At 42.3% G+C, this 16,953-nt stretch overlaps 1 protein-coding gene across 6 annotated transcripts in view; it reads left to right on the forward strand.

Moving 5' to 3' along the window:
• The window catches only part of Phf20 (PHD finger protein 20), a 124,335-nt gene that overhangs the window by 8,644 nt on the left and 98,738 nt on the right, over nucleotides 1–16,953 (forward strand). For 3 of the 6 annotated variants that reach the window (XM_045156234.1, XM_045156239.1, XM_045156241.1), the window contains exon 2: nucleotides 13,646–13,760. In XM_045156234.1, coding sequence (XP_045012169.1) covers nucleotides 13,678–13,760 — 83 coding nt within the window. In that variant the 5' untranslated portion in view covers nucleotides 13,646–13,677. Of the gene's footprint in view, nucleotides 1–6,184; nucleotides 6,206–6,933; nucleotides 6,953–12,433; nucleotides 12,491–13,645; nucleotides 13,761–16,953 lie in introns of those variants that run through there. The other 3 variants (XM_045156236.1, XM_045156237.1, XM_045156235.1) reach the window with 3 other exon arrangements.

A 16,953-nucleotide genomic window follows, 5' to 3' on the forward strand; every position in this document is an offset into this window, starting at 1 on the left:
TGGCCTTATGAATTCTAGGCAAGCACTTTACTTTTGAGCTAGAGACCCAGGCCCTATCTTAACCATTTTTTTTTTTTTTTTCCTAAGTTAGGGTCTCACTCTGGTCCAGACTGACCTGGAATTAACTATGTAGTATCAGGGTGGCCTTGAACTCATGGCAGTCCTCCTACCTCTGCCTCCCAAGTGCTGGGATTAAAGGTGTGTGCCACCACACCCAGCCATTTTAACCATTTTTAAGCGTGTAGCTCAGAAATGCATTTAACAACATTATTATTTTTTTAAATTTTATTTTATGAGGTAGGGTTTCACTCTAACACCAAACTGACCTGGAATTCACTATGTAGTCTCAGAGTAGCCTAGAACCCATGGCAATCCTATGTCTGCCTCCCTAGTATTGGAATAAAAGATGTGTGCTACCATGCCTGGTGTTTTTAATTAATTTATTTTTATGTAGGGTTTTCCCTCTAGCCCACATAGATCTGGAATTCACTCTGTAGCCTCAGGGTAGCCTTGAACTCATGGCAATCCTCTTACCTCTTCTTTCCTAGTACTGAGATTAAAGGCATACACCACTATGCCTGTCTTCTTTTTTTGCCCCCCCCCAATAAATGCTATATTTATCCAGCAAAAAGATAAGCCACAAAATAGGGAATAGGTACAACATGTTAGTGTTAAAAGAATTTTGCATAAATATCCTATTTTTGACAACATAAAGTAAGGAACACACATTCAATGTGATTTTCTAGCACATCTGAGAATGATTATCCCAGTCACCACCTGGTTGTCTCAGCACTTGACAAGTTAAAGCAAGAGGATCACAGAATTACAGGACAGCCTGGGCTATTTAGCTACACCTTGTCCCAAAACCCAAAAAGAAATTGGAAACAATGGATATCCTAGATATCACCCTGGGGGCTAAGATCTGGTCTAGTGCTGCATCTGAGGTTGGGTCTGAAACTGGTGTTAGGCTTATGTCCTTCTCTTTTCTTTCTTTTTCTTTTTCTTTTTTTTTCATGAAGTAGGGCCTCACTTTCGTCCATGCTGACCTGGAATTCACTGTGTAGTCTCAGGGTGGCCTCAAACTCAAGGCAATCCTTTTTCCTCTGCCTCTCAGTAAAACTGAAACTCTGAACCAATAACTCACTATTTCCTATTCATTGCAGTTCCTGGCAGTCACTGTTTAATTTTCTGTATTTTTAGTTGCTATGATTTTGATTACTTCCTCTTTTGTTTATCTTTATTTATTTATTTGAGAGCAACAGAGAGAGAAAGAGGCAGAGAGAGAGAGAGAGAGAGAATGGTCACGCCAGGGCCTCCAGCCATAACAAACGAACTCCAGATGCATGCACCTCTTGTGCATCTGGCTAATGTGGGTCCTGGGGAATTGAGCCTTGAACCGGACTCCTTAGGCTTCACAAGCAAGCGCTTAACCGCTAAACCATCTCTCCAGCATTTAAAACATTTTATTTTATTTTAATTATTTATTTGAGACAGAGAGAGGGGGAGAGAAAGAGTAAGAATGGGTGTGCCAGGGCCTCCAGCCACTGCAGATGAACTCCCCATGTGCATCTAGCTTACATGGGATCTGGAGAATTGAACCTGGGTCCTTAGGCTTCGCAGGCATACCCCTTAACCGCTATGCCATCTCTTCAGCCCCCTCCTTTCTTTTTTAGATAGTGCCTCACTATGTAGCCCAGGAAGGCCTTGAGCTCACCATCCCCCAACTGTCTCTTTCTGACAGTGTATTGCTATATAGCCCTGGCTGACCTGGAATGCCATCTGTATAACCCAGGAACACCTTGGATTTGTGATCCTCCTGCCTCAGCTTCCCAAGTAGCTAGGATTATGGTTATATACTGTCAGGCTCTGTCAAAGGCCTTTTTGTAAAAGCTGTATAAACGCAGTGGGTTTTGGAGGTAGATTGGTTTCTCAGGTTCTAAATTTTCTTGTTAGCCAGGTGGCCATGGGTGAGTGTTTTGTTCTCAGATCCTTTTCTTCCTTTGTGGGGGTGGGGTGGGAGATACCACTGCCCATTTTTCTGCTTTGTTGGGCTTAGGATCTTTGTCAACTACTTGGTATACGGTAAAGACTAGGTGAATGCTACCCATTATCTGAAATTCATAGTAAAGGCCAGGAATAAAAGTTAATATTAAGGGCTGGAGAGATGGCTCAGTGGTAAGGTGCTTGCCTACAAAGCCAATGACCTGGGTTTGAGTCTACAGTACCCACGTAAAGCCAGATGCACAAAGTGGTGCGTGTGTCTGGAGTTAGTGTGCCGTGGCTAGAGACCCTGGTGCACCCATTCTTTCACTGTCTGTCTATGTGCTCGCAAATAAAATAAAAAAAATAAAATATTAATAAAAGCACCATGCTGGGCCTGAGAAACAGAGCTATTACTTGGATATTATCCTCTCCCAGCCAACTTTTAAAAAAGTTAATATTTGGAAAATAAGGGAAATAATTAGTTCTCTGTTAAATGACATATGTGTTTTTAGAATTTCGTAAACAATTAAAAGGTTGTATTTCAGGAGAATGTCTGTGGTGTCCCCATCCAGTAATGACTCTGTCTTCAAATTGTTTTCCTTTACAACATGGTAACATTTCAAATAAGAAACCCTATATGAACAGCTTAGTCAGCTGTATTTATCTCAGACCCCCACCACCCCAAGGGACCACACCCTGAATCTTCCCATGAGTTTGAGGCTAGCTGAGGCTGCAATGTGAAACCCTCATCCAAACAAAGGAAAAAGAAAGGGCATCCATACAAAACTCACTCCAGAAGTATAGATTAGTCTATTATTAACTACTTACTTGCACTCTGAGGCTTCTAGTGTTGAGAAAAAGTTAACACTTTAAAAAAATATTTTATTCATTTGAGAGAAAGAGAGGTATAGATAGAGAGGCAGGCAGATCCACAAACTAACTCCAGACTACCTTGTCATCTGGCTTACTTGGGTACTGGAACACTGAACCTGAGTCCTTACTTAGGCTTTGCAGAACGCCTTAACTGATAAGCCATCACTCCAGCCCAAGAGTTACAGCTTTTGCCAGGCCCCAGGGACAGAACTGTTACCCTTCTCCTGGTGCTGCTTCCCCCTTTTGCTTTCCTTCCTTTGCCTCAAGGAGTGTTAACAGTTCCTACTCTAATTTGCCTGTGCAGAGAACTTTCCAAGCTTTTCAGTTTTTGCCTGACTAGGTCTCTTATCATTTATTTACTTATTTGTTTACAAGCAGAGAGAGACACACACACAGAGAATGGATGGGCCAGAGCTTCCCTATAGCCACTGCAAATGAACTCCAGATGAAAGTACCATTTTGTGCATCTGGCTTTATGTGGGTATTGGGGAATTGAAGCTGAGTCATTAGGTTTTGCAGGCAAGCGCCTTAACTGCTGAGCCATCTCTTCCCCAGCCCCTTTATCTTTTTAATTTTAATTTTTTTTTTTTTGGTTTTTTGAGGTAGTCCCAGGCTGACTTGGAATTCACTAGGTAGTCTCAGGGTGGCCTTGAACTCATGGTGATCCTCCTATCTCTGCCTCCTAAGTGTTGGGATTAAAGGATTAAAGACATGCCACACCACTCCTGGCTCTTTTTTGTGGTAGCACCTGGGAGGCAGAGGTAGGAGGATCACTGAGTTGGAGGCCAGCCTCACTACATGGTGAATTCCAGGTCAGCCTGGGCTAGAGCAAGACCCTATCTCAAAAAACTAACCAACCAACCAACAAAAAGGTCTGTAAAATAAGTACTAACCTTGAGAGCTTACTGTGGTCCAGGGACTGAGCTAAGTAACTTTTTTTTTCTTTTTCTCCTAGGTAAGGTTTTACTGTAGTCCAGTCTGTTCTGGAATTCACTATGTAGTCTCAGGGTGATCTTGAACTCATGATAATCCTCCTACCTCTGTCTCCTGAGTGCTGGGATTAAAAGTGTGCGCAACCACACCTGCTTTAAAGCAACTTCTTTTTTTTTTTTTTTTCCAAGGTAGAGTCTCGCTCTAGCCCAGGCGGACCTGGAATTCACTATGTAGTCTCAGGGTGGCCTTGAACTAATGGTGATCCTCCTCCTTCTGTCTCCCAAGTGCTGGGATTAAAGACATGTGCCACCACCCTGCTAAAGTAACTTTTTAATTTTTATTTATTTATTTGAGAGAGAGAAAGAGGCAGAGTGAGGGGGAGAGAGAGAGAAAATGGGCATGCTAGGGCTTCCAGCCATTGCAAATGAACTCCAGATGCATGTTCCACCTTGTGCATCTGGTTTACGTGGGTCATAACCTGTATGTGCCTCTGTTTAGCTAAGCTTCTCTGCATCCTCCTTTCAAGTTGCCATCTTTAGCGACCCCTGTTTAGCTTGGCCATAACAGCTAACTCACTGATGGCTTTAGTGCTGTAAGAAACACCCTGAATTTGATTCTGCAGGAGAAACAGCTGTTTAAAACATTCTTCTTATGATCAAATTCATTTTATAGTTTTAAAGATAATTTTTATTTATTTATTTATTATTAGAGAGAAGGAGGCAGATAGATAATAGATGTGCCAGGGCCTCAAGCCACTGCAAATGAACCCCAGTCACATGCAACACCTTGTGCATCTGTTTTATGTGGGTACTGGGGAATGGAACCTGGGTTGTACTCATGGCAGTTGTCCTACTTCTGCCTCCCAAGTGCTGGGATCAAAGGTGTGTGCATGCCTGGCCTGTTTCTTTTTTCTCTAGTGTTTCAATTATAGGCATATGCTTTCAATTCCTTGTTCTAATACATGCTCACAATGGTATCTTTGCAATTTACACTTGAACCTATTTTCTTATCTATTAAATGGGAATAAAAATTCTCATTGCAAACTTAAGAGAGGGCTGGGGATGTGATTTATGGTAGAGAACCAGCCTCGTATGTGCAGTGCCAGGATCTGATCCTTAGCACTGCGGTGGTGACACCCTGTGAGAGATATCAGGTGAGATGACTTGAACATAAAGCATGTTGAACTCTGTCTGTCATAAAATAGATACATACTCTGAAGATGTCAGCTCATAAGACAAATTAATTTGGGTCATGTCTGGCTTTGGCTGGAGGCTTGGAGGTGTTCTTGTTTTAGTTGGGAGTAGAAGTAGTGTGGCCTGAACTGGACAACTCCTTGGTAATGGGAGAAACCTCAAATAAGTCCTGCAAAATGGTGATGAAGCTAGTGTACACCTTTAATCCCAGCACTCGGGGAGCAGAGGTAGGAAGAATTCACGTATGGCTGTTAGAAGCCTGGTGTACCCATTTTCTCTCTTTCTGCTTGCAAATAAATAAATAAATAAATAAATAAATAAAATTTAAAAGGGACTGGGTGTCTGAGACTACATAGTGTGTACCAGGTCAGCCTGGCCTAGAGTGAGACCCTACCTCGGAAAAAAAAAAAAAAAGTGGGGGGCTGCTGGGTGTGGTGGCTCATGCTTTTAATCCTAGCAATGAGTTCAAGGCCAGCCTGAGACTACACAGTACATTCCAGGTTAGCCTGGGCTAGAGTGAAGCCCTACCTTGAACAAACAAACAAACAAATAAACAAAAAGGTGATGGGCATGGTGGTAATCCCAGCCATTGGAAGCTAGGACAGGAGGACTGTTCAGCTATTGAGTGAGACCTGTCTTTAAAAATGAACACCAACAAAATGGTGACTGAGAGTGGGAGCTAGGGGCATTGCTTATGAAGGTACTCAAGGAAGAGGAACTTGTAAGAGTAAGATAATTAGCCCAGTGAGGTTGAGTAATGTGCCAAAGGTCACAAATTGAATTATATTGTAGGGCTAGGCTTGGGCAGTAGACCTCTTGCTCTGCTTCTGGAAAGTACCACCGATTTAACTAGCTCATTCTCTGCAATTTGAGACGAGTAAACCCAATCTAAGTTTAATTGTGGAATGGAAAAGCCTGGGTCTTAGAGAAAGCATTTATTGTTGTTTGTGAGATAGGATCTTGCTGTATAGCCCAGGTTGGCTTCTAACTCACAGCCAGAGATCCTCCTACCTCTGCCTCCAGAGTGCTGGGATTAAAGACATGCGCCACAATGCCCAGGCTCTTTGAGTTATATCCTGTTTTCTCCAAAATTGTGTGTAAAAAAAAGTCTTGGTTTCTTATTTTCACAAATGATTCATTTTTATTGTGTTTTCTTCAGATGGAAATGACTGAATCCAAGATTATAAACAGTTTTACAGCTTGGTTCTTGCTTCCAGATTGAGGTATGAAAGATGGCCATCAGGTTCAGGCCCCAGGCAGTGTTCCATTTTCCCCACAGCTGGACCAGTGTGAGCTTTTGGCCTTCCTGATAAATATTTCTGCTTGTTACATAATGCTTACACAGCATTGAAAAGCATCCAGTTGCTTTATCTTCCTATATTCAAATTTTGTTTGTATCTGAAGGCATGAATATAAACATAGCACTGACTTTGGAACAGAGAAGAGTAAATAGTTTGTTTCTGGGAAAATCCTGTTACTATAAAAGTGTTTGTTTATTTGACACAGAGAGAGAGGGAGAGGGGGAGAGTGGGAGGGAGAGAGAAAGAGGCTTTTGTGGGTCCTGGGGAATCGAATGTAGGTCCTTAGGCTTTACAGGCAAGCACCTTAACAACTACGCTATCCCTCCAGCCCAGTTTTATTTGTACATGTGTGTATCTCTCTGTGTGTATGAGCATTTCAGGATCTCTTGGAGCTGCAAAGGAGTTAGGGTGTCAGGCTTTGCAAACAAGCACCATTAACCACTGAGACTTCTTCCTAGCCCCAGATGTTTATTTTTTATTTTATTTTATTTTTTTGGTTTTTCAAGGTGGGCTGTTGCAGGATGACCTGGAATTCACTATTAGTCTCAGGGTGGCCTCGAACTCACAGCAATCTTCCTACATCTGCCACCTAAGTGCTGGGATTAAAGGCATGTGCCACCATGCCTGGCAAGCACCTTACTTTCCAAGCCTCATTTCTTCTTCTTTAGGGTAAGTTTATGTGGATATAACATCACATGCTTGGCCAGGTGTGGTGACTTTTGTTTTTGGCAAGGCAGGTTTCTTTCTAGCCTAGGCTGACCTAGAATTGACTCTGTAGCCCCAGGCTGGCCTGCAACTCCTGGTGATCCTCCCATCTCAGCCTTTGGGGTGCTGAGATTAAAGGCATGGGCCACCACTCCCATTTTGGCACAGGACTTTAATCCTAGCATTTGAGAGGCTGAGGTATGTGTATCACTGTCAGTTCAAGGGAGAGAGAGTTTGTGTGTATATGGGCACACCTGGATCTTTTGCCACTGTAAAAGAACTCCAGATGCATGTGCTACTTTGTGCATCTGGCTTTATGAGTGTACTAGTAAATTGAACCTGCACCATCAGGATTTACAAGTAAATGGCTTTACCACTTAGCCATTTCTCTCCAGTCCTCTTACTTTTTTGTCCTTGTTTATATACATTCTTTGTTAATAAGTTAGTTGGCTCTTTGTTCTGTGGGTTGCAGTTACTTTCTGCCAGACAGTGTACTTTTAAAACTTTTGTTCAGCTGCACGTGGTGGCACATGCACTGAATCCCAGCATTTGGGAGGCAGAGGTGGGTGGATGGCCATAAATTCAAGGCCCTGAGACTACAGAGTGAATTCCAGGTCAGCCTGAGCTAGAGTGAGACCCTACCTCGAAAAACCAAAACAACCAACCAACCAACCCCCAAACCTAGCACTCAGGAGGCAGACCTATAGTACTCAGGAGGCAGAGGTAGGTAGATCACTGAGGTCGAGGCCACCCTGAGACTGTGTAGTCAATTCCAGGTAAGACCCTGTCTCCAAAAACAGCAAAAAACCTATCATTGTTGAAATAGGGGGCATTTGCTAGAAATTGCATTTAAGGAAATAAACTAGGTTCTCCATCTCCTGTGGAGCCAGGGAAGTTTGAATGTAAAGGAGTAATTTGAAGTCCTGCCAAAGTCTTGAAAATGAAATCCTCCTGATTGCATCAGACATTTTTCTCTTGTGAAATTTCCCATGTGTCCATGCTGAACACCCTCATTTTTCTTCTCAGTCTGCAAAGTGGAGGCTTTTGGAAAAAACTGAAGAATGGATAAATTAGGATGAATTTTACTTAAAAAGCTTAAGTATTGGGCTGGAGAGATGGTTTAGTGGTTAAATTACTTGCTTTCCTGTGAAGCCTAAGAACCCATGTTTGACTTCCCAAATCCCATGTAAGCCAGATATTAGAGGTGATGCAAGTGCAAGGTTGCACATGTGTACAAGGTGGTGCACACAACTGGAGTTCAATTACTGTGGCCCTGGTGTACCAATTCTCTCTTTCTTTGTCTTTCTCTCTCATTAAAAAAAGGCTAGTCTTTGGGCTTGCCTCAAACAAAACAAAACTTAAATGCAAGAAATCAAAAAATGTACTTTAAAGTTCTCATCTGAGGATATAGTTCAGTTGGTATAATGCCTGTCTAGCATGCATGAAGCCATGGGTTCAGGACCCACATCCCCATAAAATTGGTTGTGTTGGTGCTTCCTGTAATATCAGATGGAAGCAGAAGTTCAGATTCATTTTTAGCTACATAGGGAGGTCAGGGACATGGTTCAGTGGTTAAAGGCACTTGCTTGTAAAGCCTGTCAGCTTGTGTTCAGTTCCCTAGCCACCCACATAAAGCTGGATAGTCATTTACTTGCAGTGGCAAGAGATCCTGGAATGCCCATACACACAAACTCACACACTAGTACAAATAAAATATAAGATTTTTTTTTTTTTTTTTCGAGGTAGGGTTTCAATATAGCTCAGGCTGACCTGGAATTCATTATGTAGTTTCAGGGTGGCCTCAAACTCAAGGTGATCCTCCTACCTCTGCCTCCCGAGTGCTGGGATTAAAGGTGTGTACCACCATGCCGAGCTAAGAAAATTTTTAAAAAATATTTTATTTTTATTTATTTGACAGAGAAAAAGGGAGCGAGGGAGAGAGAGAGAGAAAGAATGGGCACGCCAGGGCCTCCAGCCACTGTAAACAAACTCCAGGTGTGTGCACCCCTTTGTGCATCTGTCTAATGTGGGTCCTTTGGCTTTGCAGGTGAATGCCGTAACTGCTAAGTGATCCCTCCAGCCCTTTTTTGTTTTAAATTTATTTTTTATTTTATTTGACAAATTGTTTTTTGAGGTAGGGTTTTACTCTATCCCTGGCTGACTTGGAAATCACTATGTAGTCTCAAGGTGGCCTCAAACTCACAGCCATCCTCCTACCTCTGCCTCCAGAGTGCTGGAATTAAAGGTGTGTACCACCAGGCCCGGATTTTATTTTATTTTATTTTTTTTTTTAAGTAGGGTCTTACTCTGTAGCCCAGGGTGACATGGAATTCACTATGTAGCCTCAGGGCCTTGAACTCATGGCTATCCACCACCTCTGCGATTAAAGGCATGTGCCACCACACTAGGCTTTTAACTTGTACTGTGCTCCTCCTGCTTCCATGTTCCAAGTTGATTTCATACCTTTTTTTTTGAAGGCCTCTTAGGAGGTTATGTGGTAGAAAAAGTTAATTCTGAAATCAGGCAGACCTAAAGTCTTTAAAACACAGCTGCTGAACTACAGCCAAGTTATACAGTATCATTTCCTTATTTGTGATAATACAATTATTAATGGCTACTTACTTCTTACCAGCCTTGTGCTCTTTAAATGGTTTAGCTCATTTAATCCCCACATCCACTGCTTGGTGGCAGCTCTAGTATTAACACCATCCTAATTTTACAGAGAGGAGACAAATTCGTAGAGGTTAAGTAAATTTACACAAATTCATTCAGCTAGTAATAACAGAAGCTGGGTGTGGTAGCACTTGCTTATAATCCTAGCACTCAGGAGGTGAGGCACAAGGAGCCAGAGTTCACCACCAGCCGCAGCTACATATCCATAGCCAGTTTGAGATCATCTTGGGCTACAAGAAAACTTGTCTTGGAAAAAAACAAACAAACAAACAAACAAAGAAAAAAACCAAAGTGTTGGGGAAGGTAGATTGGAGATTCAAGGCCCATGCATGTAGCCTCACTGCATCAGATTGCATTCTCTGTGCAAAGAAGGCTCCCTACTTCACAGAGCCTGATAGATTATGGCAGCCTAGTGAGCAATTCTCAGGGTAGCCTTGAACTTTTGTTAACCCTCCTACCTCTGCCTCCTGAGTGCTGGAATTAAGGATGTACACCACTATGTCTGGCTTTGTTTTTTCTTATACTGGGTTTTAAAACACTCATTAAAAAATTATTTTATTTATTTGAGAGAGAGAGAGAGAATGGGTGCACCAGGCCATTCAGCTGCGGCAAATGAATTCCAGAGGCATGTTCTACCTTGTACATTTGGTTTAAACGGGTCCAAGGGAATTGGACCTGGGTCCTTTGGCTTCACAGGTGAGTGCCTTATTGGCTAAGCCATCCCTCCAGCCATTATACTGGTTTTTTTAAAAAGTATTTTATTTTTATTTATTTATTTGACAGAGAAAGAGATGGGTGCACCAGGGTCTCCAGCCACTGCAAATGAACTTCAGACACATGTGTCCCCTTGTGCATCTGGCTAATGTGGGCCCTGGGGAATAGCATTGGGGTCCTTTGGCTTTGCAGGCAAGTGTCTTAACCCCTAAGCCATCCCTCCAGCCTCCATCATACTGGTCTTTAAAAAAAAATTTTATTTTTATTTATTTATTTACTTGACAGAGAAAGGGAGAGAGAGAGAAAGAGAATGGGTGTGCCAGGGCCTCCAGCCACTGCAAACAAACTCCAGACCCTTGTGCATCTGGCTAACGTGGGTGCTGGAGAATTGAACCTGGGTCCTTCGCCTTTGCAGGCAAATGCCTTAACTGCTAAGCCATCCTTCTAGCCCCCATTATACTGTTTTTTAAACAGTATTTTATTTAGAAAGAGAAAAAGATATATTTATTTTATTATTTTTAGTTGGGAGGGTAGATAGAGAATGGGCGTGCTAGGGTCTTGAGCCATTGCAAGTGAACTCCAGACACATGTGCCACATCTGGCTTTATGTGGGTACTGGGGAATCAAACCTAGGTCCTTTGGCTTTGCAGGCAAGCACCTTAACTACTAAGCCATCTTTCCAGTCCCATTTTATTTGTTTATTTATTTACTGGAGAGATTGAGAGAGAATGGGCAGCCCAGGGATTCTAGCCACTTCAAATGAACTCCAGATGCATGTGCTACCATGTGCATCTGGCTTATGTGGATTCTGGGGGGTTGAACCTGGGTCTGTAGGCTTCACAGGCAAGTACCTTAACTGGTTTTTCGAGGTAGGGTCTCACTCTAGCTCAGGCTGACCTGGAATTCACTATGTAGTCTCAGGGTGGCATTGAAATCACAGTGATCCTCCTACCTCTGCCTTCCAAGTGCTGGGATTAAAGGCGTGAACTACCAAGCCCAGCTCCTAGTTTGTTTGTTTGTTTTTTTAATATACATAGGGATAATGTAAGCTAAAAGTGATACAATTTTGCATTCCTTTTCATGTAATTATAACATGTTACAAACATATTCTTCCTAAAATGTGTGTGTTGCCTGGAACTGAATCAAGACCTCTGTGCACTCTACCACTGAGTTACATGGCCAGCCCCACACTCAGTACAGTCACGGTGCTCTAATGCTGGCTGTGGAAGTGGCAGTGCTTGGATGGTATAAGATCTAGAGTCTACATTAGTGGGTTAGTGGGAAGGGTCTAGCACGGTGGCTCTGGTAGGCCTGTAATCCTGGCACTTGGGAAGCAGAGGCAAGAGGACTAGGATTAAAAGTCATGCTGTGCTACATAGTGATTTAGAGCTAATCTGGGCTGCTTGAGACTATCTCAAAAACAAAAGCAAAAAAAAAAAAAAATGATGGTATGTCTTTAATCGCAGCACTAGGGAGGCAGAGGCAGGAGGATCACTATGAGTTAGGGGACAGCCTGAGACTATATAGTGAATTCCAGGTCAACCTGGTCTAGAGAGAGACCTTACTTTGAAAAACTAAAAACAAAATAAAACAAAACAAAACCAAAAAACCTACAAAATTAAAAAAAACCCAAAGTTAGTGGGAAGAAAGAGTAAGGGGTGCTCTGTGTTTTGGTGGTAGCCTGGTCTAATGCCCTGAGAGCTGAGAGTGGCTTCATGTCCATCAAAATCACAACTAGACCATTTTTGGCCTTTTGAAACGGGTTTCACTATGTACCCCTGATTGGCCTTAGACTTACTATAATCCACCTTAGTGCTGGGACTGATCTATATCTCCAGCTCTAGAAATTTCTTGTCTACTCTTCCATAAGTAGTGCCAGGTATCATCAGTGTTTTTGTGTTATCTATTTATTTATTTTTTTCAATAGTTCAATAACATCTTTAATTTTTTAGAGAGGCAGAGAGAATTGACGTGCCAGGGCCTCAGCCACTGCAATAGAAACTCCAGATGCTTGTGCCACCTAGTGCACACGTGTGACCTTGCGCTTGCTTCACCTTTGTGCCTCTGACTTACGTGGGATCTGAAGAGTCGAACATGGGTCCTTACGCTTCGCAGGCAAGCGCCTTAACTGCTAAGCCATCTCTTTAGCACTTGTGTTATTTTTCTTATTTATTTTATTATTTTATTTTTTTGTTTTTTAGTTTTTGTTTTTTGAGGTAGGGTGTCACTCCTGGCCAGGCTGACCTGGAATTAACTACGTAGTCTCAGGGTTGCCTTGGAACTCACGGCAGTCCTCTTACCTCTGCCTACTATGTGCTGGGATTAAAGGTGTGCACCATCATGCCCAGCTGTGTTATATTTTTAAACGATTTATTTATTTTGGTTTTTTGAGGTAGAGTCTCATTCTACCCCAGGCTGACATGGAATTCACTATGTAATCTCAGGGTGGCCTCGAACTCATGGTGATCCTCCTGCCTCTACCTCCCAAATGTTGGGATTAAAGGCATGCAGCACCATACCTGGTTTTTTCCTTTTTTTTTTTTTTGTCAGCAGAGAAAGTGGGGAGGGCCTCCTGTCATTACAAACGAACTCCAGATGCATGTGCTACTTTGTGCATCTGGTTTTATGTGGGTGATGGGCAGTCCAACCCAGGCCATCAGGCTTTGCAAGGAAGTACCTTAACCTCTGAATTCTCTCTCTGCCTCCCCCCTTTTTGAGATGCGTACTAGTTGTGTTGTTCAGGGTGCCCTCAAACTCCTAGGCTCAAGCGATTTTCCTGCCTCAACGCCCAACTACCTGGTATTATCAGCCCAAGCCACCATTATTGGGTGGTTTTTCATTTTTTGTTTGCTTGTTTTATAGTACTTTAATTTCATAACAATTATATCTTGCTTTTATTTGTTGTTTTGGGCTACATTTTTGCCTATAGGCTACTTAAGTGTAGGAATTGTTTGTTTCTGTTGGTCCTGACTAGTCTTAACAAGTAGTTCAGAAGGCATAAAGCAAGTGATTGAATTTAACCATGAACACAGTGCTGAGAGGGTCCTCTGTATTTCTAGAGACCATAGGCTACAGCATAGTAGAGGAGAAAGTAGAGAGGGGCCAGAGGGGCTATCTGATAGGAGAGCCAGCACAGAAAATGGCGCTGTCAGAGGGTTAGGGAGCTTCATGTTTTGAATAATGCCTGCTTGTTTTTTATGTGTAGTGAGTGATGCTACACTCTGGGCAGACTTTGCCCAAGTTTCATAAATATTTAATTGCCTTTTTCAGGAGAATAAAGACAGCCCCATTGATGACTGAAAATGACAAAGCATCCACCTAACAGAAGAGGAATCAGCTTTGAAGTGGGAGCCCAGTTGGAAGCCCGGGACCGATTAAAGAACTGGTACTTTTACATTTTTCTGCTAATTTTCATAAGGGATTCCCCCCAGAATTGATAGAGTGGCAGCCTGGGTTTCTGTGCTACTTTTCTACTCCTTGATCCTTGGAAGATAGAGACTTCAGTTTAGAGCATGGACAGTCTTTTCTCTTTGTACAAGAATCCCTGTTAGGAGAGCCATCCTGTGATTTGGTTCCTCTTGTTCCCCTTTTCGACTGTTTGTGTGAGGCAGTAAATGAATGGGGAGAAGGAACATGAGTGGCCACAGGAAGGGAAGAGTTAATAGTAGCGGCAGCTTCCTTGCTCCTGGCTGCCTTTCTGGAAGAGGAGTGGAAAAAAAGCTTGGAGATGGAAATGTGAAGGGCTTAGCTTAGGTGGGAACACTTCCTGTGCTGACATAGCCCCGCTGTTGTCGGGGTATGGGTGCAGTGGCTGTGGTAGGGTCATCATAAGGGCTGTTGCCTGGGCAGTTTGATTCAGAAGCTAAGGGTTTCTAACTCTTACTGGTTTTTGTTTGCTATTTTTTTTTTTTTTTTGGCATGTATATGTGAATGGTGTGTGTGTGTGTGTGTGTGTGTGCATGCATGCACATTTGGAAACTTGAAGTCAACATCAGGTGTCTTCCTCAATCACTCTTCACCTTATTTATTTATTGTTGTTTTTCAAGGTAGGGTGGTCTTGTAGCTCAGACTGAACTGGAATTCACTGTGTAGTCTCAGGGTGATCCTCCTACTTCTGCTGCCTTACAAGTGCTGGGATTAAAGGCATGTGCCAACCATGCCTGGCTGAAAATGTGTTGATTTGGAAAATTTTCAAATACAGATAGAGTTAATTATAAAATAATACGTGCTTTCACTTAGAATCAATAAGTATTAACTTTTTTTTTAAGGTAGAGTTTTTTTTTTTTTTTTTTAAGGTAGAGCCCAGGCTAACCTGGAATTCACTCTGTAGTCTCAGGGTGTCCTCGAACTCACAGGGATCCTCCTACCTCTGCCTCCCAAGTGCTGGGATTAAAGGCTTGCTCCACCATGCCTGACCATGGCAGGTTTTGATTACAAGTATGAGTCACCTTGTTCTTAGTTTAAACTTTTTTTTTTTTTTCCAGGCAGGGGCTCACTCTAGCCCAGGCTGACCTCAAACTCATAGTGGTCTTCCTAATTTAGCTTCCCTAATGCTGGTATTAAAGATGTGTACTGCCATACCTTGGAGTATAAACACTTCTTGTTTAGTTTTTTTCCAGGTAGGGTCTCACTGTAGCCCAGGCTGACCTGAAAGTCATGCCATAGACCCAGGCTGGTCTTGAACCTGTGCCTCTGAGTGCTGGGATTAAAGGTGTATATCACCATGCCTGCCTGGCTTTTATAAACATTTTAATTGGTTTTATTTATTTATTTATTTATTTTAGAGAGAGAGAGAGAGAGAATGGGCGTGCCAGGGCCTTTAACCACTGCAAACGAACTCCAGATACATGTACCACCATGTGCATCTGGTTTAAGTGGGTACTGGGTACTCAAAACTGGATCCTTAGTTCCACTTTGATGACTTGGAACTCTAGTGGAAAACTCCATTTTAATGTGTTGGCCTTTGTGTTTTCTAGCCAGGTACATGCCTTTAATCCCAGAACTCAGGAAACAGAGGTAGGAAGATCACCATGAATTCAAGGCAGGCCTCAGACTACAAAGTGAATTCCAGGTCAACTTGGGCTAGAGCGAGACCCTACCTCAAAAAACCAAAAAAATAAAGTAAAATTAAAAAACTGTTTTCTGGGCTGATGAAGTAGCTTAGTGGTTAAGGTGCTTGCCTGCAAAGCAAAAGGACCCAGGTTCAATTCCTCAGGACCCACCTAAGCCACATGCACAAGGTGGTACATGAGTGTAGAGTTTGTTTGTGGTAGCTGGAGACTCTGGCATACCCAATTCTCTCTCTCTCAAATAAATAAGTAAATAAATAAAAATTGTTGGGTTGGAGGGATGGCTTAGCAATTAAGGCTTTTGCCTGCAAAGCCAAAGGACCGAGGTTCGATTTCCCCAGGACCCACATTAGCCAGATACGCAAGGGGCCGCACGCGTCTGGAGTTTTTTTGCAGTGGCTGGAGGCCCTGTAATTCATTTTGTAGTCTCATGGTGGCCTTGAACTCATGGTGATCCTCCTACCTGTGCCTCCCAAGTGCCATGAATAAAGGCATGTGCTTCCATGCCTGGCTCATTTTCAGTGCTTTTTACATGGACGTTTTCATTTACTCCTCCATAGCAATGCCCCTTTGTGTTCTGAGAGTATAGGGTAATAGTACTTAATTAGAATACTCCAGGCCCTGATTTCAATCACTAGCATTAAAATAAATAGATAGGTGGATAGATAGATAGATAACATCCCATTTGGAACCAAGACTCTGATGTAAAATTACTTGTCCAAGGCCACAATCAGTAATTACTAGTGAGTCTGAGACTCACCTGGTTTTGCTTGACAGCAGTGTTCTACTTACCTCATAGGAATTTATTTGTATATCTTCCTTGTTTTTGATTTAATAAGGTCCAAGGAAGTATTAAGTCATAGTTTTTCCTGTTTTAGAGAGTTGAATGTATTATTTATTTTTTAAGTTTAAAAAATAGTTATCTATTTGGGAGAGAAAGAATGAATGGGGGTGTCAGGGTCTATTGCCATTGCATATGAACTCCAGACACATGCATTACTTTGTGCAACTGGCTTTACACAGGGAATTGGGGAATTGAACCCTGGACTGGTAGGCTTTGCAAGAAAACGTCTGTGACCACTGAGCCATTTCTCTAGCCCCCAGAAAGATTGAAATTTATACAATACAGATTTATTTATTTGTTTCTTTCTTCATTTTTTTTTTTTTTTTTTCCGAGGTGGTGTCTCACTCTAGCTCAGACTGACCTGGAATTCACTATGTAGTCTCAGGGTGTCCTCGAACTCAAGGCGATCCTTCTACCTCTGCCAAGTGAGTGCTGGGATTAAAGGCGTATGCCACCACACACGGCTGTGATATTTTTTAAAGAAAAAAGAGGTGAAGATATATAAACCATGCATCCAGACATGACAAGTTGAAATTAATAGAAAATTAGGAAATTTTGTTATTGAAATCCTTTATCCATGAAATGGAAAGAAACCAAAATCAATTTAACTGGAAACACAGTTGTAGGAATGTGGCACAGGATCATGTTCCCAGCAAGAACTGGGA

This window comes from Jaculus jaculus, chromosome 8 (genome assembly GCF_020740685.1).
Source record: "Jaculus jaculus isolate mJacJac1 chromosome 8, mJacJac1.mat.Y.cur, whole genome shotgun sequence".
Lineage (NCBI taxonomy): Eukaryota > Metazoa > Chordata > Mammalia > Rodentia > Dipodidae > Jaculus > Jaculus jaculus.